This window comes from Mus musculus, chromosome X, assembly GCF_000001635.26.
Source record: "Mus musculus strain C57BL/6J chromosome X, GRCm38.p6 C57BL/6J".
In the NCBI taxonomy this organism is placed as follows: Eukaryota; Metazoa; Chordata; class Mammalia; order Rodentia; family Muridae; genus Mus; species Mus musculus.
In genome coordinates, this window is record NC_000086.7 from 100,365,864 (window position 1) to 100,391,755 (window position 25,892).

Sequence of the window (25,892 nt, forward strand, 5' to 3'; positions counted from 1 at the left end):
GTCCCTGTGCTTATACAAGCAGTCTCTCACAGAGAAACTCCAGCAATAAATAAATGTAATAAAAAGAAGAGAAAAGAAAAGAAAAGCATGGTGGACAGCCCTCGGTAATGACCCTGACATTGGCCTGTGGCCTCTACGTGCACCTGCACATATGCCCAGACACGTGCACATATGAGTGTACACACATACACTCAAGCATGCACACACACAACTATTTAAAACTGTACTACTTCTCAATTCATCTTCATAGATTGCATCCTAGGCCTAGCTTTTTTCATCTTAACCACTTGTGACCAAAGACTCAATGTTGCAGAATGTTTCTTTAGCAAGAGCACATGCTTGTCACTTTGAGTATGTCTTTGATAACGAGAACAAACCTATCCCTTATGGAACTTTAAGGCACTATTAAACTTCTGAACTGTCAGCAGTTAGTGGGGCTGGTTTACTGTTGCCCTAACCACAGTAATATTTTTGAGTCTTTCCCAAACCAAGACAGAAGTGAGCCAGAAAATTTCATAGCTGCTAATAAGTTAAGTCATGTTTGTAGAGCTTGAGACCCAGATATGGACCTCTGCTCTAAAGCATATAAAGGAAATTATTGGATGAAAGATTCAGACCCTCTCACATCAGAAATAATTGAGATTAGAGTGGGATGGAGTAGGGGTGGGATCAACTTGCACGGTCCTACCTCTTCTGGCCCTTTCCCTCATGCTCAGAGCAGATGTTGGAATCATAATCTGGGTTCTGAGCATGGACATTCCATGTGGTTTACATTCAGAATTCTCACTCTTCTTTGAAGCTAATGGCTTCCATCTTCTACAAATGTATTGGGCTTGCCACGCTTATCTGTGCATTCTCTGTTTATAATTCTTATGGTATAAAGAAAAATATTAAAGAAACTCTTAAGATTTCAAGATTTGAAGACATAAACTATGTAACTACTTGTTGTTTGTTTTGTGGTTTTGGTTCCTTGGGCTTGTGGGACTAGGAATTGACCCTAGGCTATCACTTGACCGCTGAACTATACATGAAGCCCCCTGCTTTGAAATAAGAAATATCTCGTTGTATACTTACTCATCTGCTATCCATCCCTTTTCTTTTTTTTTTTAATCTCTTTACTGACTGGTATTGGGGAACATTTGGTCATGCCTAGTCCCTGGTGTTATTCTCTACATAAAGAAAAGAAGACTACCTGTGCAACCAACAAACAATAAAATGTACATTTATTTGAGTACTTGCTTCACATAGATCACTTTCAGTAATTTAAACTGGAAAAAAAATGCAATTGTGCCAGTTGTACAGATGGTCAATTTTGGAAACTATTTGTCTATATACTTGGTACTATGGTTAATTCAATGTAATGGAAGGTGAAGTAAGTTGGAGTCTGAAGAATCTTGATTCACATCTCCAATTATCACCTCCTTCAGCCATTCATTTCTTCATCAAACAATCAGTTTTTAACTCCTATTATAAAAAGAAATGCTTTAGGAACTAAAGACACAGAGGTGAACAATTCATAGCTCTTACCCTCAAGGAGTTAACAATATTGTAAGCAAAACAAACACATAATAAAAGATTATAATCTGAGGGCTGGATAAATGGCTTAGAAGTTAAGAGAACTAGCTGCTCTTTCAGAGGACCAGGGTTCAAATGTTCATAACTCCAGTTCCAGGGGATCCAACACCCTCACATGTACATAAAGGCAAAACAGCAATGCCCATAAAATACAAAATAAAAATATTACAATGTGATAAATGTATCAGTACATTATGGAATACAGAAGAACTGGTATCTAGAAGGCATCTTACAGGGTGAGCAGGCACTGGAAGAGAGTGGAGCTGAAGAAGGGCATTTCAGGCACATACAATGGACAGAGGCAAAAGGTGTTGCATGTTGGGGGTGTGCAGCTAAAATCCATGCTGAATTACATATAGTATGGTTTTACTTTAAACCAGTATTAATTTTATTAACATCCTTTTATGATTATACTCTATTTTTAGAAAGCCACGATCCACAGAAAATTAAACAGAAACAATGTTCTAAAATATATTCTCTCTCTCTCTCTCTCTCTCTCTCTCTCTCTCTCTCTCTCTCTCTCTTCTCCTCCTTGGCAAGTATTCATTGTTTACCATTTCTCCAATGTCACGTGGTAGTACATAGACTTTTCAGCCTAGTTTTTTTCACTTAGCAATATGCATTTAAATTTTCTCTGAATCCTTCTGTAACTTGAAAGCTCATTTTTCTTATTGATGAGCAATATATCACTGTATAGGTATATAGCAACTTCTTTATCCGTCATTTGTTAAATAATTGTTGACAGTTTGAGTCAATTATGAATAATGTTGATAAAAGCCACCTGTATGCAAGTTGTGTGATCACACATTTCTAGCTCTTTTGAGTAATATTTAACACTGTGATTTCTGTGCCAATTTCTACAGAATTACCAAACCATTTTCCCAAATGTGCCACTTTACATTCACCCACCAGTGTGACGGCAGGACCTGTTGCTTCGTATTCTGTCACAAATTAGTTATCAGTGTTTTACATTTTGCCATTTGTGGACTGCTCTCTCCTCATATTAAATTGCAGTTTCATCATGGCAAATAATATCTTTTTCCCCATCTTAATTATCTCCTTTGGTTAAGTGTCTGTTCATATCTTTTGCCCATTTCTTTTTGTTCATTCATTCATCCATCCATCCATCCATCCATTCACTTTACAACCAGATTGTAGTCACAGTCCCCCCTCCCAGGCCCACCCTTACAAATCCTTCTCCCCATTACCCTGTCCTCTTCTACTTAGATGAAGGGAAGCCCTCCTTGGGTACCATTCCACCCTGGGACATCCAGTCACCTTGTGCCTATGTGCATCCTCTCTCACTAAGGCCCAACTAGGTGGTCCAGTTAGGGGAAGTGGTTCCAGTGGCAGGTAACTAAGTCAGAGACAGCATCACTCCAATTGTTAGGAGACTCACATGACGACCAAGCTGCACATCTGCTACATCTGTGCAGGGAGAGCTAGGTCCAGCCCCTGCATGCTCTTTTTTTGGTAGTTCAGTCTCTGTGAGTCCCTATGGGCCCAGGTTGGTTGAATTTGTAGGTCTTTTTGAGGTGTCCTTGATCCCTCCAGCTTGCTCACTTCTATCCCCCACTCTTCCTTAATACTCCCCAAGCTCTACCTGATGTATGGCTATGTGTCCCTTCATCTGCCTCTCTCCCTTGCTGGATAAAGCATCTCAGGAGACAGTTATGCTATGTTCTTGTCTGCAAGCATAGTATCACTAATAGGGTCAGGAGTTGGTTTTCTTATATGGGGTGTGTTTCAAGTTGGGCCACTTATTGACTGGCCATTTTCTCAATCTCTGCTCCATCTTTATCCCTGCTCATCTTGTAGGCAGGACATATTTGGAGTTGAAGGTTTTGTGGATAGGTTAATGTCCCCCTCCCTCCACTGGAAGTCCTGCCTGGCTACAGGAGGAGGCCACTTCAGTCTCCATATTCCCAGCTGCTAGAAGTCTCAGCTAGGGTCACCGCCATAGACTCCTCAGAGTCTCCCCCATCCCAGGACTCCAGTTACTCCCAGAGATGCCTCCCATTGATTTCTGTTCTCTTCCCCAGTCCTCTAACACCCACCTCTCCCCACACCCAATCCTCATCCTTGTCCCCCTCCTCACCCTATCTCCCACCAAGATTCTTCCCTTTCTGAGTGACATTCACCCATCATCCCTTGGGCTCTCCTTTTTACCCAGTTTCTTTGGGTCTGTGGAGTGTATGCTGTACTTTATGGCTATTATCAACTTATAAGTGAGTATATACCATGCATGTCCTTTTGGGACTGGGTTACCTCACTCAGGATGATATTTTCTAGTTCCATCCATTTGCCTAAGAATTTCATAACTCATTATTTTTAATAGCTTAGTAGTACTTCATTGTGTAAATGTACCACATTTTCTGTATCCATTCCTCTTTTGAAGGAGATCTGGGTCCTTTCCAGCTTATGGCTATTATGAATAAACCTGCTATGAACATAGTTCAGCAAGTGTGCTTGAGGTATAGTGGGTGTAGCCCATTTCTTAATTTGATTCTTTCTTAATTATTAGGTTTTCTGTTTAGATGTTTGCCGGTTTTGTTTTGTTTTTTTTCCCTTGGGTTTCAAAGCTTTAATTTCAAATATCTTTTGGATAGAAGTAGTTATATGACATGTTCCATGTGTTTTTGCAAATGTTTCTCATGGTTCTTGTTTGTTTGGGAGTTTTGTTTTTTGAGACAGTGTTTCTCTGTGTAACCCTGCCTGTCCTGAAACTCATTATATACACCAGGCCCGCCTCACTCGAGAGATCTTCATGCCTCTGCTTCCATGGTGCTGAGATTAAAGGTGTGCATACATTGCCATGCTTAGTAGCCACAGCTTTTTTTTTCTTTTTTTTTTTTTTTTTTTTTTTTGGTTTTTTCAAGACAAGGTTTCTCTGTAGTCCTGGCTGTCCTGGAACTCACTTTGTAGACCAGGCTGGCCTCGAACTCAGAAATCCGCCTGTCTCTGCCTCCCAAGTGCTAGGATCAAAGGCGTGCGCCACCACCGCCCGGCTTAGTAGCCACAGCTTTTTAAAAGTTCACTTAAGGATACCATTTTCTGAACAAATTTTAATTTTAAGGAAAGCCAAGTTAACTTTTTTCTCAGTTGTACTTCTAATTTTCTACCTAAAAACTCGTTACAATGGGGAAAGTTGACTAGAGGTTTATTATGTTGTGTCATGAGATTTTTATGGTTTTTGTATTTAAGGTTTGACCCCTTTTGAGTTAATTTTGTTAAAGGCATAAAAGTCTGTGTCTCTATTCACTTGTGTGCATGTAGATGCCCAGGTGTTCCACCACCATGTATGAAAATAACTCTCATTTTTTCTGTTGAGTTGCCTTTTGTCCTTTGTCAAAGATCAGTTGACTCTATTATAAGTCTGTTTCTATGCTCTGTGTTCCGTTTCACCTGTGTGTGCTATTTCACCAGTACCACACTGGTTTGATTGCTATAACTTTCTAGTAAATTTTGAATCAAAGAATGGCAGTTCTCCAACTTTGTTTTTATTTCACAATATTATATTTGACAGTCTGTATCTGTTACCTTTGTGTATAACTGTTTGATTTAGTTTGTTAATATCTACAAAGTAACTTCCTAAGATTGCATTTTATCTGTATGTTATGTTTGGAGGAAGTGACATTTCTGCAATATTAAGTTCTTTTCCATGGACATGGGCTATCTTTCCATTTAGATGCTTATTTCTTAAATCAAAAATTTTTCCCATATGGATACTCATATTTTGTTAAATCTATACCTAAATGCTACCCTCCTCTCTCATTTTAAGGTAAATAGTGCTGTAATCTTTTATATCGAATTTCAGCTGTTCATTGCTGATATTTGGAAAGAATTTGACTCCAGTATATTAGAGTTTAACCGTGAAACATTATGTTAATTGATATTTAGTTCCAGAAGCCTTTTGTGAGATTTTCTACCAGAAAGTTATGGTATTTGTAAGTAGACAGGATTAATTCTTCCTTTTACTTTATTTCTTTTCTTAACTTGTCACATGAGCTAAGATTTACAGAATGATTGCTGAATTATAGTGTTGCGAATGGACATCCCCTACTCGTTCTTGGATCTAAAGGGATAACTTCTGGTTTTCTCATCACTATGCTATACAGGATTTCTTATAGCTTTCTTGATTAAATTGAGGAATGCCCTTGACTCCTATTGGGTGGAATTTTTCATCATAAAGGGATGTGGAATTTTATTTAAGATATTCTCTACATCTAGCGATATGACTATTTGTTTTTCTTCTTTAGCTTATTGATATAAGGTAGATTCAATAGATTAATTTTATGCTATTCCAGTCTTACATATGAGAAATAAATCCTTCCTGGTTGTGGTCTCAGTACATTTTCTGCTATTTTAATGAAATACCTACAGCTAGAAATTTTATTTTAAAAACTTATAGAAATTCATTTGTTTTGTTTTGAGTTAGTATCGGCATGTATATAATGGTGGTTAGCTTTTGTTATCCTGACACAAACTGGAGTCACCTAGAGGGAGATAATCCCACAAGCCAGTAAGCAATCCTGCCCCTTCTCCCTCTTGAATTCCTGCCTTGACTTCTCTTCCGACTGTGACTGAGATGTGTAAATCAAATAAATCTTTCCCTTCTCAAGCAGATTTTGGTCAGTGTCTTATCATAGCTACAGAGAAACAAACTAGACTAGAAATCAATGCCAGAGAGAGTAGGTCCTTGCTGGGAAGGATCTGACCATGTGACTTTTATGCCTTGGAATGTGTTGTGGGAGAAATGTGGAGAATTTTGGAGCTTTAGGCAAGGAAAACCATTGAGTGATTAAGCTTAATGAACTGTATCGGGAATTTAGAAGATACTGCTAAGAGAAATACAGGTGGTGGAGGTCTGGCTTGCGAAGTTTCGAAGGGAAGCAAAGACCTTTAACAAGGCTGTTCATATGATAGTTTGGATTAAGAATTTCTGGAAGTAAAACCTTTGTTTAACGGAAAATGATATCTATATTTCTCACCCTGCATAAAAAATAAAGTCCAAATGGATCTGGGATCTCAATGTAATACCTGAAAATTTGAAATTGCTAGAACATGTAGGGTGTATGCCACAAAACATAGTCATATGTACAGGATTTCTGAATAAGGCACTGTTTGATCAGAAAAAAAAAAGACTAACAATTGACAAGTGGGACTCTATTAAGTTAAAAGAGTGGTCAGCATCTGTAGCCACCAGGCAAATGCAAATCAAACCCCACCTTGAGAGTCCATCTCACCCCAGTTCTAGTGGTATGTAGGAGAAAAATAAGCAACAACCAATGCTGAGGGTGAGGGTGTCGGGGAGGAGACTGTTGACAGGGATGGAAACTTATACAACTGCTGTGGAATCCAGCATTGTGTTCCTCAAAAAGGCTAGAAATTGCATCTACCACATGACCTGATGACTAGACCGTTCCTGGGTGTATGTCCAAGGGACTCTCTATTCTCCGACAGAACTACCTGCCCAACTATGTCCATTGGTGATTCCTTCACAACAGCTAGGAAAACAAATCAGCCTTAACAGTGTGCTGGCTTATTTTTTTAAACTTGACACAAGCAGGAGCTACTTGGGAAGAGGAAACATCATCAACAAAAATGCCTCTAAGCAGACTGGCCTGTGGGAGAATTTTCTAGAACAATGATGATGGGAGTGGACCCATTCTATGGCAGGGCAATGCCACCAGCGAGCATGTTGTCCTGAGTTATATAAGAAAGCAGGCTGAGCAACCCATGAGCAATAAGCCAGTGAACAACATTCTCTATGGCCTCTGCTGCAGTTCCTGCCTCCGGGTTCTTGCCTTGAGCCTTGATTTCCCTGAGAGTTGTAAGCTGAAATAAATCGTTTCCTCCTGAGTTGCTTTTGATTATAGTGTTTTATTATAGCAATGGGAACCCTAAATAAGGCATATGTCAATGATAAAGTGATAATGAAAATTTGTGATACAGTTGCAAAACAGAATTCTCTATAAAGCACTAAAACATGTAATTATGAATTTTTTAGGAAAGTTGGTGAAACTGGAAAAATTATGCAGGGGGAAAGGCCTAGAAAGATAAGCACTGCATGTTCCTGCTCATTTCAAAATTTTAGATTTTTGTATTTAACTTGGAATATCCAGAGAGCAAGAGGTTTTATAATGGCCATGGGTTGGGCAAAGAGGCTTGAATGGGGCAAACAGTGAGAACTCATGTTAATTAAAGTACAGAGGGAAGACTACTATGGTGGTAAGGTTTAAATGGGAAGGGGTTGTAAAGGACAAAGGTCAGGAGGAGGTAGAGACAGGGAGTTAACCAAAACTAAGGTTATAAGAAGACATGTAGACATCTCCCTATGTGGCCACCTAACAATATAGGCTGTTACCATTATTCTTGGTTGCCCACCAGAACTAGACAATAATACTCTATACCTGAAGACATCACATACCTCCATTTCATGACACAGACAAATCAATTTGGAACTTAAGTAGAAGCTCCCTCCCTATTGGCTAATATAGATTGTGTCAAAAATGCAAAATAGGCTGCCCGGGGAGGAAACTCATCAATACAAAACTCATCAATACAAAACTCATCAATATTTTCAGCCATATGTGGACCTTGTGCCCTACAATGCCACCTGCCTACCAACACATGCCCACTGGTGCAAATGAATGTTGTGAGCACAGCTTCAGACTCTGTGATAAATTTGAGACCTGCTCCTCAGAAGGAAATCCATGCCTGGTACTATAAACCTGGTTTTAAAAAACAAAACTCATGGAGTTTGCTAAATGAATATGGCATCAAACCACTTTCTAAATATTTATACTTAGATTTATACAGATACACACATGGGATTCTCAGCTTTGAGTAGAGAAACTTTTTATAATGAATAGCAGCGAGTGAAAACTCAGGGCTGAGAGTAATTGACTGTTGAGTACTCAGGCCTAAGCAATACCACCTCTTCTGTCTCAGGGAACATCATGACCCAAGGGTAAAAAGAATATAAGAACCAGATGATAGGGAGAAGGGCTGTGAAATGCTACCTTCTAGGCATGACACAGTCTTTGCAGTTGTGAACTCAGCAGCTGCAAGTTGCCTATACTGGATCTGCACAAGACTGAGCCTGTCAGCAGTCAGTCAGGAGGCAGAGAAGTACATGAGCCCACCCCCAACCCCCCCCCCCCCCGTTCCCTGGGAAGCTATTGGCTTTTTACAGAGGCTCAGGGAGGGGAGCTGTCTCCCATTGTGTAGCTGCTGATGAGCCTACTGTGCTCCAGTGGATCCAATGTCCATGGTCACATGGCAGCCCTGGCTATCATTTCTTCCACAGATCCTTAAGCTATAAATAAGGAATATATATTTGCTATTATTATTTTGAACAAAAGTATTATCTACTAAGTTGAGATTAAATAAAGTGTTTAAGGCATATTTCTTCCTGAAGCTTATTATTTTTAGCTTTTAAAAATAAAATTTAAGTACACCATTTTCTCCCTGCCCTTTCCTCCCTCCAGCCCCTCCCTGGGCCTCCTTACCTTGCTTCCTTTCAAAGTCATGGGCCTTGTCAGAGCAACCTACTTAGTCCATTGAGTGCAACTTAGTGTTGCATGTGTGCACATGATTTCAGGTCTTGGATAATCAACTAAGAGACTCATCGCTGGCAGGGACTAGTTCTCATCCTCTCAGCGGTCATTTCTTTGTCTGGATGATGCCTGTGGACTTTCCCCTTCATCTGGTATGTCTGTTGGTGTTACACGTCTTCAGATCTCCTTTCTTTAGCTTCCCTTATCTGGTCTTCTTCTTTAGATCCAAACTTCTGCCCTGTGTCATACTCGTTCTCTGTTAACATTTCTTTAAATCTACTGTCAATAAATTTCCTCAATTTTTATGTGTTAAAGAGTCCATTTCTCCCGTTTTTAAAAAGATAATTTCATGTGATACATGATTCAAGCTTGTTAGTTTTTTTTTTTCATTGATCCTAATTCTCAAATAAAGATAAAGTGTGTGGTGTTCCCTAATGGAGCAGACAAAGAATGAGGTAGAAACTCACTTGCCTTAGGGTTATTTTGTTTTTAGCTGTTTGTTAGCCCCACGTCTATCATAAGGCATCCTTTTCCTAATGTCTGCATATGTTAGCAAAGCCTGTCTCATCTCCACTTTACTTTTACCAAAGCAGTCTGAACTACTTTACAGCTGGCTGTCCCACTCTGATATGTCTGTGGAGTTTTGCATGTAGAAAATATGGTGTATAACCTCCCCAGCCTGAAACCTGTTTGCTCAGGTTTCAGTGTTAGAGAGCATTGTCGTTCTGCCACTCCCACTGCCTCTGCCTGTCCCTAGCTGTTCCAGAGCCAAACACGTGGTCACCTGCAACTTTACTCCAGGGTGATTTGGCGGGAATCGGGCCCCTTCCCCTGCTTCATAACCGAGTGTCAGAAGAGTAAAATCGAGCTTTGATCAGAACCTAGTTTGTCTTAGCTTCGTTCTTTCTCTCGTCTGCCTAGGCCCCTCTTCTCTTCCAGATTCCAAGATGCCATTCCAGACTAGAACCCAGACTTGTGAGCTGCTGGCCAGCCGCAACAATCGTGGTTACAAATAGAGGGAATGGGAGGATATAGAAATGTTGGTTCTTATCATGAAAGCAACACATGATGATGGTAGTACTATGGATTAGGGAAGAATAAGGTTCTGAAGCATATTAAGAAGACGGATCATTTTATCTTAAAAGTTATGGAATTGAAAAGAAATGGTCTCTGTTACTTAGATACCGCTAGTATGGGAACAGCTCTAGCTCACCAGCATTTCCTCTCTAGAAACAGGAAACCTACAGTGACCTCAAAGAGAAAGGGATACATGTGACAATTAAAGGGAGGAATTTTGAAACTCATAAAAAATGATTTGCTGGCCATAGTAATCAATGTTAGAACAAAGAGGAATCCTTATATTGTTGAGAGGATATACTCATTGGTGCTTGTAGGAAATATGATATATTGTAATAATATTATGTGCCCCCCCCACACACACACACAAGGGATATGACATTTGCTTACTAAGCAGAAGTTCTATGGGAGTCCTTCTGTGACCAGAAGTGAAGTAGAGGCCAGGATTTGGAGCATCAGTTCTATATGTGACCTTTATGTTATAGCCATTTAGAGAAAAAGAAAAATTTGGCTGGTTCTTTACCTCCTCACATAGTACAATATAATTCCTGCCACATTAATCACAATTTAGAAAAACATAAAAAAGCTAGAAAAATATCCAAAAATGATACCCATGTATTACTTTAGGGAAAGCCTACTAAGCATGAAAACTGAGGGCAGTAACCATATATACTTAACTACATAAAAGGAAAGCTTTTATAGTCTTTGAGCCAACACTGCTATTTATAATGACACATTCTTTAAATATTTTGATAAGTGAATGAAATGATACACACATGAAAACATTATAATTTTTAAGCATTGTTTATAATTACAATTTATAATCATGATAAAAACAAAGATCATTAATTAAATGCCTCCATATTAAAAACAACAATGTAGTTTGAAAGAGTAGCAGGGAGACAAAACAGGGTAATGGAAGTAGTGAATGGATCCGAATATGTTATGTACATGTATGAAAACAGCATAATGGAACCATTATGCATAATGTATATTTGCTAATAAAACTTTTAAAAAAGAAATCAGTTGAAAGTATATTTGAAAAATGGATATTCCAATGAAACACATATATCTGAATATTCAAAACTAATATCCATTGGGTGGACTGTAGTAGCACACACCTACCACTCAGGAGGCAAAACCAGGAGGAGCTCTGTGAGTTGAAGACTGGCCAGGTCTACATAGCAAGTTCTAGACCTCCCAAAGTTACATAGAGAGACCCTGTTTCAAAAAAAAAAACAAAAACAAAAACAAAAACAAGGGCTGGAGAGATAGCTCAGTGGTTAAGAGTACTGACTGCTCTTCCAGAGGTCCTGAGTTTAATTCCCAGCAACCACATGGTATAACTCAAAACCATCTGTAATGAGATCTGACGCCCTCTTCTGGCATGCAGGTGTACATACAAACAGAACAATGTATTCATAATTAATAAATCTTTTTAAAACAATAACAACAGCAACCAACATCCACAAACGACAGAGGAAAATACAAGACAGTTGCCTTTCTGAGTCTGAGTTACCTCACCCAGAAGTTTGTTTGCCTGCAAGTGTCATGGTTTTGTTTTTAACAGTTGAATGGTACTTTGTTGTGTAGATGTGCTACAGTTTCATTATCCATTCACCAGTTGATGGACATCTAGGTTGTTTCCATTTCTTGGTTGACCCACTGAGTGTAATTTGTGCTTGCCAAAATACTGTGTGGAGCACTGGAACAAGGTAGACCTACCAGGACCACACCCTTAAAACTGACTCCCCCATGACACCTCCATGCTGCATTGTTGACTGGCTTGGTCTTCTACAGATGCTGCATAGCTGCAATGAATTTGTGAGTACAACTGTCCTGTCACATTCAACAAAACACCTCGTGTTCTTACAGTCTTTTCACAGTCCTCTTCTATGATGGACCCTGGGTGTTATGGGGAAGGGGAAATATGTTAAATAGTTGTCTTAGTTAGGGTTACTATTGTTGTGATGAAACACCATGATGGAGAGGAAAGGGTTTATTCAGCTTATACTTCCACATCACAGTTCACCATTAAAGGAAGTCAGGGCAGGAATTCAAACAGGGCAGGTACCTGGACACAGGAGCTGATGCTGAGGCCATGGAGGACTGCTGCTTACAGGCTTGCCCCTCCTGGAGGACCACCAGCCCAGGGATGGCACTACCCAGGATGGGATGGGCCCTTCCTCCATCAATCACTAATTGAGAAGATGCCCTACAGGCTTGCCTACAGCCCAGTCTCCTGGAGGCATTTTCTCAGCTGGGACTCCATCCTTTCAGATGACTGTAGCTTGTGTCAAATTGACATAAAACTAGCCAGCACAATAGTTTGTGGCTGAGCTCTCCACTAACACTTATTCCCTGCACTTTGACCACTTGTAAGTTTCTGCAATAACCATCCACTGCACAAAAACATTTCTCTGATGGGCTCTGAAAGCAGCGCCAGTCTATGGTTAAGGAGATAGCAATTTAGAGAGCAGTGTGATATTATATCTATTTAAGAAAGCAAATAGTAGGTAGATTTACCCTGGAGTCTATGAGCTCCCCAACCATAGATGCTCGGCAAGATTTTTTTAAATATTTTTATTAGGTATTTTCCTCATTTACATTTCCAGTGCTATCCCAAAAGTCTCCCATACCCTCCCCCCCCACTCCCCTACCCACCCACTCCCACTTTTTGGCCCTGGTGTTCCCCTGTACTGGGGCATATAAATTTTGCGTGTCCAATGGGCCTCTCTTTCCAGTGATGGCCGACTAGACCATCTTTTGATACATATGCAGCTAGAGTCAAGAGCTCCGGGGTACTGGTTAGTTCATAATGTTGTTCCACCTATAGGGCTGCAAATCCCTTTAGCTCCTTGGGTACTTTCTCTAGTTCCTCCATTGGGGACCCTGTGATCCATCCAATAGCTGACTGTGAGCATCCACTTATGTGTTTGCTAGGCCCGCTCGGCAAGATTTATAGTAGAAATCTTTTTTTTTTTTTTTAAATTCTCTTTCCTAAGTCAGATGCAGTGTGGCACATGACTGCAAATCCCAACACTTGGGCAGGGAGAGGAGTGTGAAGCAAGAGGATTGCTCTAAATTCCGAGTTCAAGACCACTATGGGATACAAGTGAATTCCAGGCTAGACAGGGTTGCATAGCAAGACCTTCTGTCCAAAACCAAACAAATGAAACGTGTCCTCTTTCCCTCTTATCACCCGTGTGTTTAAGGTGAACCTGTTTTTAAGTTTTTTTATTCCTCAACTAACAAGCATGACTCCCGGGTCCCCCTTGAATGAAAAATACTAAAAGAAAAGAAAAAGAAAGAGGAAAGGAAATATTACTGTTCCTAGTTGTGGTGTAGGAGAAAGTTTACTGTATATAAAAGGTAGAGGCAGGGACTTCTGGGAGAGTGGACATGACCCTGAGCTGGGCTACGTGGGGAGAGGGAGGAGAAAGGGAGAGAGTGGGGAGAGTCTAGCCAGATGCAGCACCCAGGAAGCCCAAAGGTACAAAAAGAGCAGGTAACCAAAATGTCTAGATTGTATAGGGAAGAGCAGCCCAGCCCCCTGGACTAGAGTTCAGAGTAGGGAGTGGGGAGGGGTATGCCAGCCAGGAGAGCCCTGTAACAGGTAGGGACTAAGGGATACCTGGAGAACCTGATGGCCAGGTTCTATTTGATATGTTAAATAGGCACTTCAGCCATTTGTCCCAGGTTTGAAACCTAACACTCCTATCCAACTTGTAAGTTCTATGATGATGGTGTTCTGGCACTATTTACTGTGCTACCACCTTCCATAGGGATACTCAGAAAAGACCAGCTGACTGGTGATGTCCTGGATTGCCTCAGAATCTGGTGCAACAGCTCTATCCTTTAGCTAGCAGAAATGACCAAAAAGTAGAGCAGGGATATGCCACCTTGGCTGTAAGGGCAGGGCAGCTGCAGTAGCCACCACCTTGCTTATGAGGCTGGAGTAACTAACTGGCCAGTTGGTAGCTAGCTGGTGGGGATGTGCCCTTTCTGTGTAAATCCTTCCTTAAACAGCTATCTTATTCAAGAACAAAGCGCTTCTCTGGTTATGTTGTTGTTTCTCACTCAGTCATAGCCATCCAGAATGCTTAATGCTGTTTTGAAAAACAACATACAGGAGCCAGGTATGCCTCATGCCTGTGCCCCAGCTCTCAGGAGACTGAGGCAGGTGGATTACAGTTCAATGCCAACCTAGACTACACATTTAAACAATATCTCAAAAACTCAGAGCACAAATAAAGATGACAACAGAGGGAGAAAAGGTGTGAGGAGACAGAGGATATAAAAAGAGGAAAATCATGATCTTCAATTGCTCCACTGAACCTGAAACATCTTCTGCACACTGCACACAATTCCTACTGCTGCACGGTTCTTTTTGAGAGAAATCTAAACAGACATTGAGGTTTTGAAGGGACATATTTGCTCTGGGGCCACACTGAAGATCTTCCAGGTTAGAGACTCTATTAGCTTCCTATGAAACCTGATTTCATAGGTGGAAATCTTTCTATACTTTTACAAGAATCAAGTTAGATAATACACAGAAGCATGAAACAAACTGTAGACTACAGAACTGCTCCTAAGGACATTGGCTGTGGTTTAGAGCTAGGCTATATTGGCTTCATGGCAGTTTGGAAAAGAATTTAAGTGCCTGTGTCTAGGGGAAGTTATATTCATCCAAAGAAAGAAAAAGCCTGAGTCCCCATGAATAAAAATGAGCTCTGTTGATTAAAATGGCTTTCTTTAGAAACAATACATGAGAAGACACTTCCGACTCTACTACAAAAGAAGCTGTTGACATTTCCTTTAGAGCACCCATTAAGTTATGGCAAATTGTGGGAGTGCATGTGGCCCCACATGAATGTATTACAGCTGCATGCTTCTAATAACTAACAAGTTAAATCACAATAAGGAAGTGACTGAGAAGGAACTACTATTGTTCTGCTTCTTCTATAAGAACACTGCCTTTTCTCTTCTAGTGTCCCAATCTGAAACTTTGCATCACTACTTTGCCTGAATGCATGACTCTACAACCTTAGGACTTGCAGAATTAAAGGAATGCCGTCCTGAGGTTGTTGAGCTGTGCGTTTCTGGGCCTTTCATCTCTACAGAAGAATACCCTTCTCCCTCCTGACTAAAGTGGGAAGAATTGTTATTTTTCAAGGGAAGCATCCTTCGTGTATTTTGTTCTAGTCTCTATAATCAGCAAACAAGGATTTTGATAGATGGATGGTAGCTACCTTGGCTAAAATCTGGACCATGACTATGGGCTCCTAAATTTGCAGTGCCTCTTACTGGATTTTTAGAGAATAACCATTTTTAAAATGATCTACTAACTTAATCTTCCATCTTTTATTTCTAATAGGTCCTGTTAAAAACAAGAAAAAGGGTAAGTTGAGTTTTGTGATTTTATTAAATTGTCATGTCATTTTTAATTAGAAAAAAGGAATGAGACAGGATTTTGCATGAATTTCTTTCAACATAGATTGCCCATTGCTTCATTCAATCATTCACATGAGTTTTGCACTTTATAAAGAACAAGAATTAGTTCTTCAACAACAAGCCATGGAAGGTAGAATTGACTCTAGCAATACATACAAGTTGTCCTTGTAGAATCATTTATTTATTTATTTATTTATTTATTTATTTATTTATTTGTCTGTTTATTTGTTTGTATATTTATTTGCTCTGTGTATCTTCTTCCTCTTGCACTGGGGATACAATCCAGGACTTCTGCCCTAAGAATATTAGGCAGAAGCTTTACCACTGCATTCTACTCCAAGCCCGCATTGTGGTTCTTCTTTCTTATTCCTTTTACATCTGTTTCCAGTTCATATTTATTTCCTTCTCTTGCTCTGTCCACTGCCTTCTGTTTTCTTCTTTCCTTCCTTTATCAGATCAGTTGTCAGGCATTAATGAAGACCTAAGACTGTTTATAGAGAAAAGAAACACTACCTATGGAAAGGTACCATCAATGATTTGGTCCTTCACCTTAAAGCTGTCAAAGATGATACCTCTTGCTCTGAGAATTTAGCATCATTTGCTCAGTGATAGAAATAAGAATCTATGCCACTGTGTTACTCTGCTCCTGTCCTGTTTTTAAAGTAGATGCTAGTTGGAACTATTCACTGTGCTGTCCTTAGTTTCTTAAGTCCACTTTGTACTTAACAAGGGACTTGCTAAGGGCACATGAAGTACTTGCTTGCTTGCTTGCTTGCTTGCTTGCTTGCTTGCTTGCTTGCCTAAAGAAGATAATCCAACGAGAAAGCAGGTTGTATTGTAAAGACTAGGCAAATAAAATTCACCCTTTGCACTAGAAAAAAAATCAACTGTAAAATCAGTTTATGTACCTGTCTGTTTCTGGGTTCTGACATTAAAGGAAGACAGAGATAATATGAAACTAATGAGTTTCCCTTTAGAAATACTTCCTTTTTGCCTTTGTCTATATGATACTGGGAATTTAACCCAGGGCTTTACATGTACTAGTCAGATACTCTATTATTGGACTACATCACTCACCCTCTTATTACTTTCTTTGAATGAGACATGATCTCACTTCATTGTCCAGGCTGGCCTTGAATGGACTCTGTAGCTCGAACTGACCTTGAATTTAGTGATCTGCCCTCATAAGCCTCACAAGTAGCTTAGATTATGGACCTTACAGTTCTTTACCAGGGGTACAGACATAACTCCACTGTTAAGAGCACTCATTGCTCTTATAATGGACTTGGGTGTGGTTTCCAGCATCTCCTTGATGGCTCACAACCATCTGTATCTCCAATTCCAGGGAATGCAGTGCTGCTTTCTGTCCTCCTCAGACAACAGGCATGTGTGTAATGCACATACACGCATACCTGCAGGGAAAACACTTAGATACCTAAAATAAAATAAGTAAGCATAAGAAAGGTCTTTAAGTGATTTTTGTCTGTTTATATTTATGGAGCATTCCAAACTGCACAAAATGGCTAACTACAGAGGTAGCTTGGCGATCCTCTGAGCAGTAGGGTACTCTTATCACTTCAGGTACCCTTAGCTACGTGTCAAACTCATGTTCCTACTGAAAAAGAAAAGCTGGAAAAATGCCCAGCCTTCTGACGACCTGAATTGAGCAAAGTTAGTAAACAGCAGAGAGCCAGAGTGAGTGCAGAATCCTTCTGCTGTTTCCTGGGTGCTCACTCCCAGGATGCTTCATCTTTTAAAGAAGTAAATTTGAGTTTAGAGTATTGGGTTCTTGAGTCTTGTTGCATCCCTTCAAGATAGAAATTATAGCTCGTGCCATTGCTTAGCATTGCCACCTTCTGTATGGAACATTATTGAGAAGAAAATGTGTACAAGCCTTAACCATCTACTTTATTTAAAAGTGATTTAGAAGCCAGTTAATATGGGTTTCCTTGGACACAGTGAATAGGCACATGCTTGAAGAGGGAAATTGAACTGTTCACTTAATTTTCACCCTTTAATGGAATTTTCCTACTCACATAACTCTCTCCCTCTCTTTTCACGTTACCCCCACCACCACCACCACCACCTCCCTTTACTCAGTTGCTTTCCATTGTTCTTTCAACATTTAGAACTTAGCTGAAGAGGTTAGGGAAATGCCCCTTTGATGAAATTTGGCTCTGAAATGATATTATTATTTTATCTAAGACTGCACAGCTTACTTTCTCAGTATAAACATCTCTAGGCTTTTGTATCATGAAGTATTCTGTCAAAGTTAGGAAATCTAAAGACAGAATTCAATCTCTTGGTCCAGAGGTCATTTTCTGCATACCCTTCTCTGTCCCTAACTTTCTTTTTCTTTTTAATTTTTTTATTAGATATTTTCTTCATTTACATTTCAAATGCTATCCCAAAAGTCCCCTATACCTTACACCCGCCCTACTCCCCTACCCACTTGCTCCCACTTCTTGGCCCTGGCTTTCCCCTGTACTGAGGCATATAAAGTTTGCTAGACCAAGGGGCCTCTCTTCCCAATGATGGCCGACTAGGCTATCTTCTGCTACATATGCAGCTAGAGACATGAGCTCTGGGGGTACTGGTTAGTTCATATTGTTGTTCCACCTATAGGGTTGCAGACCCCTTCAGCTCCTTGGGTGCTTTCTCTAGATCCTCCATTGGGGGCCCTGAGGGGCTTCCTTGTCCAAGTGTTGAGAATCGAAGAGGGCCAGCTGCAGAAACAGACTTCAGCACAGGCTTTTTCTCAGATGCCTTCTAACATTTTCATAAGGGATCACTCTCTGTTTACACTGCAACCATTATTCTCTTGGACTAGAGGAGGCTCTGGATGTAGTTCTTCTAAAATGACATTAAACAATTATAGGGGACACACATTCTTGGAGCTGAAGTTTGTGATACCCACAGCACCCTTAGCTGGAAAATCTCTGTGGAGCCTGAAAATGCTGCAACCCAGCACATCCAACTTCTGTGTCTACTCCATCTATGTTTTTGTGTCAATTTCTTTGTCTCTTCCAACTGGAAAATAAGGAGGGAGGCAGACACTTTACATCCAGGCTTTGGAAGTTTTCCCAGCTGACATTAGTTCAGTCTTTCTTGTGGAACCTCAGTCTCAAGAAGAGACATAAAGCACCAAGGCCAAGCTCCTTGTTCTTGGGTTCCGAGTGCCTGTGTGGAAGGACTGGAGTTTACATCCTTATCTCCAGAGTCCAGATCCTGTGTTATTTCCACTATACTAACTAGAATTGAAATTTGGGTGCCGAATAAGCCTGAATTGGAAGCTACACAAATTCAAAAGGAGATGATTTTCCTATTCAGCATCTTAAAATTGGCTAGATCTAGAAACTGGGCAGATCCCATCTTAACCACTAAGCTCAGGGCCTCTAAGTCTTTAAGGCCCTATACGCCCTCTTGACGAAATGCTCTCAGAACTACTCTTTCTTCTCTGAAGAGGAAGTCTGTGATAGTTTATATATTCTTGGACCAGAGAGTGGCACCATTTGGAGGTATGGCCTTGTTGGAATAGGTGTGACCTGGTTGGAGTAGTTGTGTCATTGTGGGTGTGGGCATAAGATCCTCACCCTAGTTGCCTAGAAGTCAGTCTTCCACTAGCAGCCTTTGGATGAAGACATAGAACTCTAGCTCCTCCTGCACCATGCCTGCCTGGATGCTGCCATGCTCCCACCTTGATGATAATGGACTGAACCTCTGAACCTGTAAGACAGCCCCAATTAAATGTTGTTTTTATAAGACTTGCCTTGGTCATGGTGTCTGTTCACAGCAGCAAAACCCTAACTAAGACAGAAGTTGGTACCAGGGCCTGGGGTATTGCTGTGATAGGCCTGACCATGCTTTTATTTGAAAGAATGTGGATTTTGGGACTTTGGATTTGGAAAGCAGTGGAATGCTTAAAGCATTTAAAATGGGGCTTAATGGGTCATCTTAGTAGGAATAGGGAAGACTTTGTTGCTGGGAGTAATTTGAACTGTGTTGACCTGGCCCAAGAGATTTCAAAGGAGAACAATTTCAGAATGTGGCATAAAGATTGTTTTTGTGGTATTTTGGTGAAGAATGTGGCTACTTTTTGCCCTTGTCTGAAAAGTCTGTCTGAGACTAAGGTGAAGAGACTCAGATTATTTGCATTGTCAAAGGAAGTTTTAAAAAAGCCCAGCAGAGACTTTGTTCTCTGGTTAAGTCTTATGAAGAGAAGTTTGAACAAGCATAGCAAGCTTAGAAAGGAAAAATATAAATTATATGGTTCGAGTATTAAAGGCATACCAGGAAGTGAAATGGAGCAAAATCTTGTGTTCTAGGAGATAACAGATTAAGGGAGTGGGACCTTGGGGCAAGATCCTACCCAGCTAAATTTAGATCCAGGCATGGTGGTACACACCTTTAATCCCAGGAGACAGGCATGCTGATCTCTGCATTCAAGGTCAATCTGCAGAGCAAGATCCAGGATAGCCAAGCTTAGGCAGTGAAGGGTTTGGAAAACATAAAGCCAGTGATAGTGTAATAGTACAAGGGTGTCATGTTCTAGTTCCTGCAAGCAGCAGAACTCGGCAGCTTCAGCCATGTGGCTCTAGCTCTAGAGTTAAGAGTGAAAAGAACTACTGGGACAATTGAAGCTGGTTAGCTGGAGCTAAGAAATTAAGAAGAGACCAACATCACTAAGGTGAAATCTTCTGGGAATTGTTTTCTGGGAGCACAAAGAAGTTGTGTTCCAGAGATAGCCAAGGTTGTACCTCATGCTGCAGCTGGATTTGGTAATGTGTAAGAGTCGCCCAGGTGGTACTTGTTTTGAAGGCATGAAGTTGCCATGAAGAACAGCTGAGGTTTGGCACTGTGAGAGGTCATGGAAGGCCATTGGAGAAGGTGTAGCCTCGGCTCGGCTGTAGTTTGATGGCCCAGGACGAAGGGGTCATGCAAAGGATTTGAGGCTTGGCACCATGAAGAGAGCCTATGAGAGGATATTGGTGAAGCCTAGTTGGAGTGGAATACCCCAGTGTATTGAAGATGTCAGTACCATGGAATGATCACCAAGAACAGCAGCCATAGTGGAGTGGATCAACCTGAGCATAGAGTGCTACAGAGGGCAGAGATGGAGAAGTGATGCCAGCCCTTAGGAGGAGTCCAAAAGATCAAGTGGAATCCCAGATACTGAAACAAGAAGCTGTAACATTGAGATTGCCTTGGAGACTCAAAGATGTTAAATATGCCAGAGCCATGGGATACATGCTGAGGAAAGCTGCTAACAGGAAGTGGAACCAGCCCAGGAGAAAGCAGTTTGTTGCAATCAACAAAAGTGAAAAGGGAGTGGAGATCTGAAGACTGCTTTGACATCAGCCATGGAGATGCAGAGTTTGGAGTTTGCCCAGCTGGTTTCCTATTGTTCTTTGAGGATTACAGTTAAGTGATTGGATGAATCTCAGAAGAGACCTTGAACTTTGTATTTTTAACATTGTTGAGACTACTATAGACTATGAGGACTTTAAAAGTTGGACTAAATGCACTTTGCATTATGCTATGTTTAAGTATGCCCCCCCTAGACTCATGTTTTTGAACAAGTCTATGAGGGTCAAGGAGTGGAATGTGACAGTTTGTGTATTCTTGGGCCAGGGAGTGGCACCATTTGGAGGTGTGACCTGGTTGGAGTAGGTGTGCCTCTATGGGTGTGGGTTTAAGATCCTCACCCTAGTTGCCTAGGAGTCAGTCTTCCACTAGCAGCCTTTGGATGAAGACATAGAAGTCTCAGGTCTGCCTGTGCCATGCCTGCCTGGATACTGCCATGCTATCACCTTGATGATAATGGACTGAACCTCTGAGCCTGTAAGCCAGCCCCAATTAAATGTTGTTTTTTTGTAAGACTTGCCTTGGTCACGGTGTCTGTTCACAGCAGTAAAACCCTAACTAAGATAAGGTCCCATTCTGACCCACTGTTTCATTCCAAATGAGCATGTGGTTAGATGTGGATAGCTGGCCTCTTTGTGGGCCTTTCTTGGATTCATGGTGGGTTTTTTAGATATATGGAATTATTCTGTTTTCTACTTTTTAACTTTTATTGATTCGTTGTGAATTTCACATCATTCACCCTAATCCCACCCATCTTCTGCCCCTCCGTATCCACCTTCTGCCCTTGCAACCTCCCCCCAAAAGAAACCAAGCAAGCAAACATCTCTCCATTGTGTCACGTAGTCTGCCCTTTTACCCAGCTTTGCTTGCAAAAGATCATTGCAGTGCGTCATTGGTCTGCTTTGAGGCCTCTGGGTGAGAGTTATTATTCTTAAAGGGGGGGTTGATAAATCAGGGCAGAATTCACTAAACTAAAATATCTAAGGAATGAGTTGTTTAAAGGGAAGCTGATGTGGTTGCCATTGTGTTACTGTTGCTGTTGTTTGATTCGGGGATTTCATTTGTTTGTCAACGTGATACAAATCAAAGTTATTTGAGAAGCAGAACCACAATTGAGAAAAAAAAAATGCCTCCATCGGATTTTCAGTAGGCAACTCTGTGGGGCATTTTCTTGACCAGCGATAGGTTTGTGTAGGCCCATTCATGGTGGATAGTGACACCCCCTGGGCAGGTGGTTGTATAAGAAAGCAGGCTGAACAAGCCATGGGGAGCAAGCCAGTGAGAAGTCTTCCTCTGTATTCTCGGCTTCGGTTCCTACGTCCAGGTTCCTGCCTTGCGCTGCTACTTTGTCTTCCCTCAAAGGACTGTGACTCAGTGTATATAAGCAAAAAGGAAACAAAACAAACAAGACCGCACCTTCTTTCCTACGTTGTTTTTGGTCATGATGTTTACTGTAGAAACTCTTAAGACAAAAGGTAAAGAAATTTATATTTGAAATTGAGAAACTGTCTCAGGAGAGAACATTGTAAAAGATTTCCAATCCTGGGACTCCCATTAAAATTCTAAGACAGGAGAACTTAGAGAAAGAAGCCTACCCATGACCACCTATAGTCCTTTGGTTAGTCTGCTCAAAAGAGAACAAGTCTATAGGAGGAACAGTTATGATCCACTTACCATGACTACAGCCTAGAGGAACTGTTAGAAGGACTAGAATATGAAATGGGAGGGCTGAGATTGTTCTGGAAAGACAGTGAGAGAGAAAGGAGGAAAGGTTGGTAGACAGGATAAATAGTAGTGCATTTGAAAATACAGCCTCTAAAGAAAATCTCGGGGAAGGTGGATTGTTTGGCCTGCAATGATAGAAATTGATAGGTAACCTAATATCTTTGAGCATATGAAGTTTTATGTACATGGTGCTAACTAGTCTTCTCTAGCTACTCAAAAAATAGAATAAAATTTCAAACGGCCACAGTTAAATATACCAAAGAACTTCCTAACCGTGAGCAGTGAGGGGTGATCAACTCTGGAACATGTAACCAAGAGAGTTTGCAAAATTTCTGTTCTCAGTGATCTTTAAAAATAGAGTTTAGAGAGGTCAGCTGAGAAAGCAGAGCCTGCCGCCTCTGTCAGGTGTCTCTCTCTGCCTGTGATTCCTTCTTTTCTGTTGTTTCTTGATATCTTCAGTCTCTCACCCTATCTCTCCACCTCCATTTCCAAAACTCCTTCCCACTCCTCTTTTCAGCCAGTGCTGCCCCTATCCATCCCCATGTCCTGCACATCTGACTCCTGACAAATCTTCCTGGAGCTGATGGTGTTCCTGAGATCAGACTTCCACTATCCTTTGGTTAATAGTAGCAAGTCTGTGCAATTGAACAGCTAAATGAAGTCCTGCCAATGATGCCAATGATAGTATTACCAATGATAATCAAATTCTAAAAAGAATCATGAAGTGACCCCTAAGTCTGAGTTTCTAATAGTCCTTTGGACTCAGATCAGAACCTCCTTTTTGAAGTCTTGCCTGACCTGTTTCAGCATTTGGTCTGCCTCATTAATGTGGCACTCTTAATATCTTAGAACATTTTCCCTACTATGCTGGGCTCCTTGAGAACTGTTTATTTCTGTGTCCTCTAATCTATTTGGAAATATGGTGCAGAAAAGGGATTATAAGCATGTCCAGCTCTTCAGCAAAAACTAGATGGCTGACTTGGTGTCATTGAAGTCTCTAGAACTCCCTGAAATTATACTCCTGACTATACAGTCTTGACAGTAACTAACTCCAAATATAACACTGAATCCTGTGTTTTAGGAAAGAAGGCAGGGCCACCTGGGCCCAACGGCCCCCCAGGACCTCCAGGACCTCCGGGACCCCAGGGACCTCCAGGGATTCCAGGAATTCCTGGGATTCCAGGAACAACTGTTATGGGACCACCTGGCCCACCTGGCCCTCCTGGTCCTCAAGGACCCCCTGGCCTCCAAGGACCTTCTGGTGAGTTCTTCTGTCTCCCACCCCTTAGAAAACTTTTCATTGCTTTTGTAGAGTAGAAACAGATAATCTTCAGAGAATTTTCAAACAGTGGCAATGTGCAGTAAGAAATCCCTAGTCTAGTGTAGAGGTGGAAAGTGAACAAGCTCTGATAGTGTCTGGCCTGCTCTAAGTCTTGTTGAGTTCAAGCTGCGCCAGACAGGCCATCTGTTCTTGCCCCATGCCAATCCTTCCATCCCATTCCATCTTTGGCTCTAGTCCTTCATATAGTGAGCCAATAAGCTCATATGAGCCAAAAACAGAGGTATGAGAAAGAGGTCCCAGCCATTCACTGGAGTTCCTGTAGATATAGATTTGGCTTACTCTGATTTCCAGCATAGAGTACCACATGACATTTGCATGGAAATAGTTTGTGGGAGGAATGTTGGGGACTGGACAAAATGACAACCCTATTATAATGTCTTTCCATGTACTTTGAGACTCCTTGCCTAGTGGTGTAGAAATAGCCCCTTCTAGTCGAGTGGTTAGAAATGTATGAATCACTCAAGCTGTGTCTAACAAAACCAGACACCAAGACCACCCTGTCCCTAAGCCAAATGTGTCTCACACTAGACCCTTAAATAACCATGCTGCTCGTTTAAATGCCATTCCATCCCTTTGCCTTTTTCTCCTAGCGCCCAGTGGGGCATGCAACAGGTATAGCTGCAGATCCAATCCTACCTAATTAGAGTTGACAGGAGGAAGACGGCCTGAACTCATGCTACTTGTTACATTTTTCTCCTGCTCCCCTCCTCTATCTTGAGGTTTTCTTAAACTTAATTTCCCCAGGTCTAAGAATTCAGCAGCAGGATTCAGATTCTTTCACTTGTAATTCAAACAGGCTCAGCAGTGTTACCATGGCCACAAGAGATAAAAGTTTTTTTTTAAACCCAATCATTCCACAAATATTAATTGAACAATTTCTGTGTACAAAGAGATACATTGCTAAGTGGTCCCTGTTCTCATAGAGTTTATTTCCTAGAGTCAAAGAGACACACTTAAAGAAACAAGATCTTTATAAATGACAGTGGCTCTTGTGAAATCAGTAAGAAGAGAACAAAGAGCTAGAAAAGCAAGTGCCATTGTTTTAAGGACATACAATGACACACATAGCCTCTCTTTCCTCTCTGTGGGTGCTCAATGGGGCTTGCCTTGAGCCAATATTGGCCAGAGGCCAACTTCCCTGCTGGGATCTAGACCCTCTGAAGAAGATGGTCGGTAGGGACAGGAATGGGAAGGAGGGGATACTCTCTCCCATCAACAGCCCCATGTTGTACTATGACTCCCTCCAGCTGTAAGGCCTGGAGAAGGAAATTCCTACAGGGCTGGCTGTGGAATCCAGGCTCTGGAGCCCTGGCTGCTGAAATGGGAAAGGGAAGTAGAAAAGAGCACAGCACTCTGACTGCCCCATCCTATTTTGCAGGTGCTGCTGATAAAACTGGAACTCGGGAAAATCAGGTTGGCTGGGGATTACTGTCTTCCTGGGGAGGAGGGATGGCCTCAGGCTTGGGGTCACCTTGAAGTCCTTTGCCTATGAGATTCCCAGAGGCTTTATTTGATGTCGTACTGGAGGGTCTGAGGTTTTCACGGGCAGCCGTTGCCGATACCTATGAATTGGAAAGGTTCGCCCTAAGGATGTGCTTTTAGCTAAAGGAACACAAGTCTTGCCTGGACCATTTTACTCATTTCGTGAGTGACAGAGGGTCATGGCAGCCAGATCCAATAGTCCATAGAAATAACCTGCCTGTCAGGCATATGTGTGTGTGTGTGTGTGTGTGTGTGTGTGTGTGTGTGTGTGTGTGTGTGCATGTGTATATATACCTAGGCCTCTGACTTCC

General features: G+C 41.3%; 1 protein-coding gene and 1 non-coding gene across 10 annotated transcripts in view; both read left to right on the plus strand.

Annotated features, from left to right (window-relative positions):
* Positions 1 to 25,892, plus strand: part of Eda (ectodysplasin-A) — a 425,155-nt gene that overhangs the window by 390,258 nt on the left and 9,005 nt on the right. For 7 of the 9 annotated variants that reach the window (NM_010099.2, NM_001177943.1, NM_001177944.1 and 4 more), the window contains exons 3-5: positions 15,592 to 15,615; positions 23,839 to 24,018; positions 25,478 to 25,512. In NM_010099.2, coding sequence (NP_034229.1) covers positions 15,592 to 15,615; positions 23,839 to 24,018; positions 25,478 to 25,512 — 239 coding nt within the window. The remainder of the gene's footprint in view (positions 1 to 15,591; positions 15,616 to 23,838; positions 24,019 to 25,477; positions 25,513 to 25,892) is intronic. The other 2 variants (NM_001177940.1, NM_001177941.1) reach the window with 1 other exon arrangement.
* Positions 15,234 to 15,322, plus strand: Mir676 (microRNA 676). The gene has a single exon (NR_030525.1). It is a non-coding gene; the product is annotated as a microRNA 676 (primary transcript).